This window comes from Olea europaea, chromosome 14, assembly GCF_002742605.1.
Source record: "Olea europaea var. sylvestris chromosome 14, O_europaea_v1, whole genome shotgun sequence".
NCBI lineage: Eukaryota > Viridiplantae > Streptophyta > Magnoliopsida > Lamiales > Oleaceae > Olea > Olea europaea.
In genome coordinates, this window is record NC_036250.1 from 1,607,548 (window position 1) to 1,609,428 (window position 1,881).

At 28.0% G+C, this 1,881-nt stretch overlaps 1 protein-coding gene across 1 annotated transcript in view; it reads right to left on the bottom strand.

The window, feature by feature from the left end:
• Positions 1 to 1,061, bottom strand: part of LOC111408733 (bidirectional sugar transporter SWEET1-like) — a 2,656-nt gene extending 1,595 nt beyond the window's left edge. The window contains exons 1-3 of the mRNA XM_023038492.1: positions 777 to 1,061; positions 623 to 659; positions 270 to 365 (exon numbers count right to left, since the gene is read on the bottom strand). Of these exons, the coding sequence (XP_022894260.1) occupies positions 270 to 365; positions 623 to 659; positions 777 to 813 (170 nt within the window). The 5' untranslated portion in view covers positions 814 to 1,061. The remainder of the gene's footprint in view (positions 1 to 269; positions 366 to 622; positions 660 to 776) is intronic.
• Between the last annotated feature and the right edge of the window lie 820 nt (positions 1,062 to 1,881).

The following is a 1,881-nucleotide window of genomic DNA, read 5'->3' on the forward strand; positions in this document are numbered from 1 at the left end:
CCACAACCCACTCCGAAAAAAGGCACACAGAAACGAGGATAAATTCAAGTTTACAGAGGAAAATTCAAGAAGATTCCATGAAGGCAGAGCCATAAAAGTTTTACTGGTGATGGGTCCATTATAAACTATAAAATCTCCAGAAAATGCAGTTAAACAGGAGAAAATTCAAGAAAAATCCATAAAAGCAGATTCATTAAAGAATTAATGGTGATGGGCCTTCACTAACTAAAAGTGAAAAACTCAAACATTTGGGATAGAAATGGATATACCATGCGGAAAGTAAGCAGTTGAGCATGGTCATTACATAAGGTATGCCTGAAAACTCTTCTGTAGACCTTTTCTTTATGATCCTCTTGAATGTGATCCTACAATCATCATCAAGAAACTCTGATTAAAAATAAACACAACTCAGGAATGATACTAGTAAATTGAAGATTTTCCGAAACTGTACAAAAAAATGTCCTTGTGAAGAAAGTTGAAGCATATTTTGAAAAAGATAAGAGAATGACAGCTAAAAATACATATTACAACTCATAATTTTTTTCTTTATTTTTTCATGGCCCGTAGATTGAAACCTCAAACAGAGAGATTAATGAACCCTTCTTGGGTTTTGAGTACTTACAATGGTGCCAAGAAGAGGAACAGAGCAAAAGCATTGCCTATAACAGAAAAAAAATTAAATAAAATAAAGATAAAACTAAACGCAATAAGCATTCAAATCCATGCAAGAACCCAGAATTTAAAGCCCAAGAACAAGAAAATGAAGAAAAACCCACCAAAAATTCCAATCACGAAATGCAGAATGTTTTCCATTTCCTTGAACGACTTCTTGAATGAACTCAAGAATTAAGAGTAGAAGAAAAAACAAACACACCAAGAAATCAAAATGAGAGTCCGAAAACAAGAGTTTATGTTATATTCGGGTTTTTTTCTGTTCAAATTCTCTATTTGTGTGTGTGTGCAGTTACTAGTAGTCTGACAGCACCAGAGAGGTGAGAGATGTATATAAGTTTTTTTGCTCTCTCAATACATCGACAGCAATTTATCTTTTGAGCAAGGGAAAAATTTGCTATATATAGATAAGACTCAAACGTATTTATAATATCTTTCAGAATGGTACGCATTATGCATATGCATGTCGACAAGAGCCTGTTGAATAAAATGCTTCTTTCTTTTTTATTTTCCAGTGAATTATTATTTTTATTTTAATTTAAGAAATACTTTTAAATGATTCTCATTAAAGAGACGTGTTCAAAGGTAGATTTAAAAAATTATTTAAAAAAATTAACGATTATAAGCAAATGTTCAAATGCAAGTAACACTGTAATACATATACTTTTTAGATTGGACTGATACTCATTTATGGGGTTGAATTTATTGATGATCATTCAACTTTATATTACCATGACCTCCTAATTTGATTTTGTTTCATAACGACCACTCAACTTTACATTTAGTGTCATCATGACTATTTAATTTGATTTTATTTCGTCAGAACCACCCAATTTTATATAACGTTTCACCATGGTCACCCAATTTCTTTTCGCAATTTTCACTCATTTTAACAAGGGTAAAATGACAATTTTAGCGTTATATAAAAAATATTATAAAAACAAAAATAAAAGTTTTTTTTTTATTTTTAAAAAGATTTTTTAAAATACATTTTTATTTTATTTAATTTTTCTAAAATAACTTTTTATTTTATTTTAAATTTTTTTTTTAAATAAGTTTTTATTTTATTTTATTTTTTAGGAACTTTTTTTAAAATAATTATTTTATTTTATTTCTAAGTAACCTTTTTCCAAATAGATTTTTTTTTATGTAACGTTCTTTTTAAATAAGGTTTTATTTTTTAAAAAAATAAGTTTTTAAATTCATTTT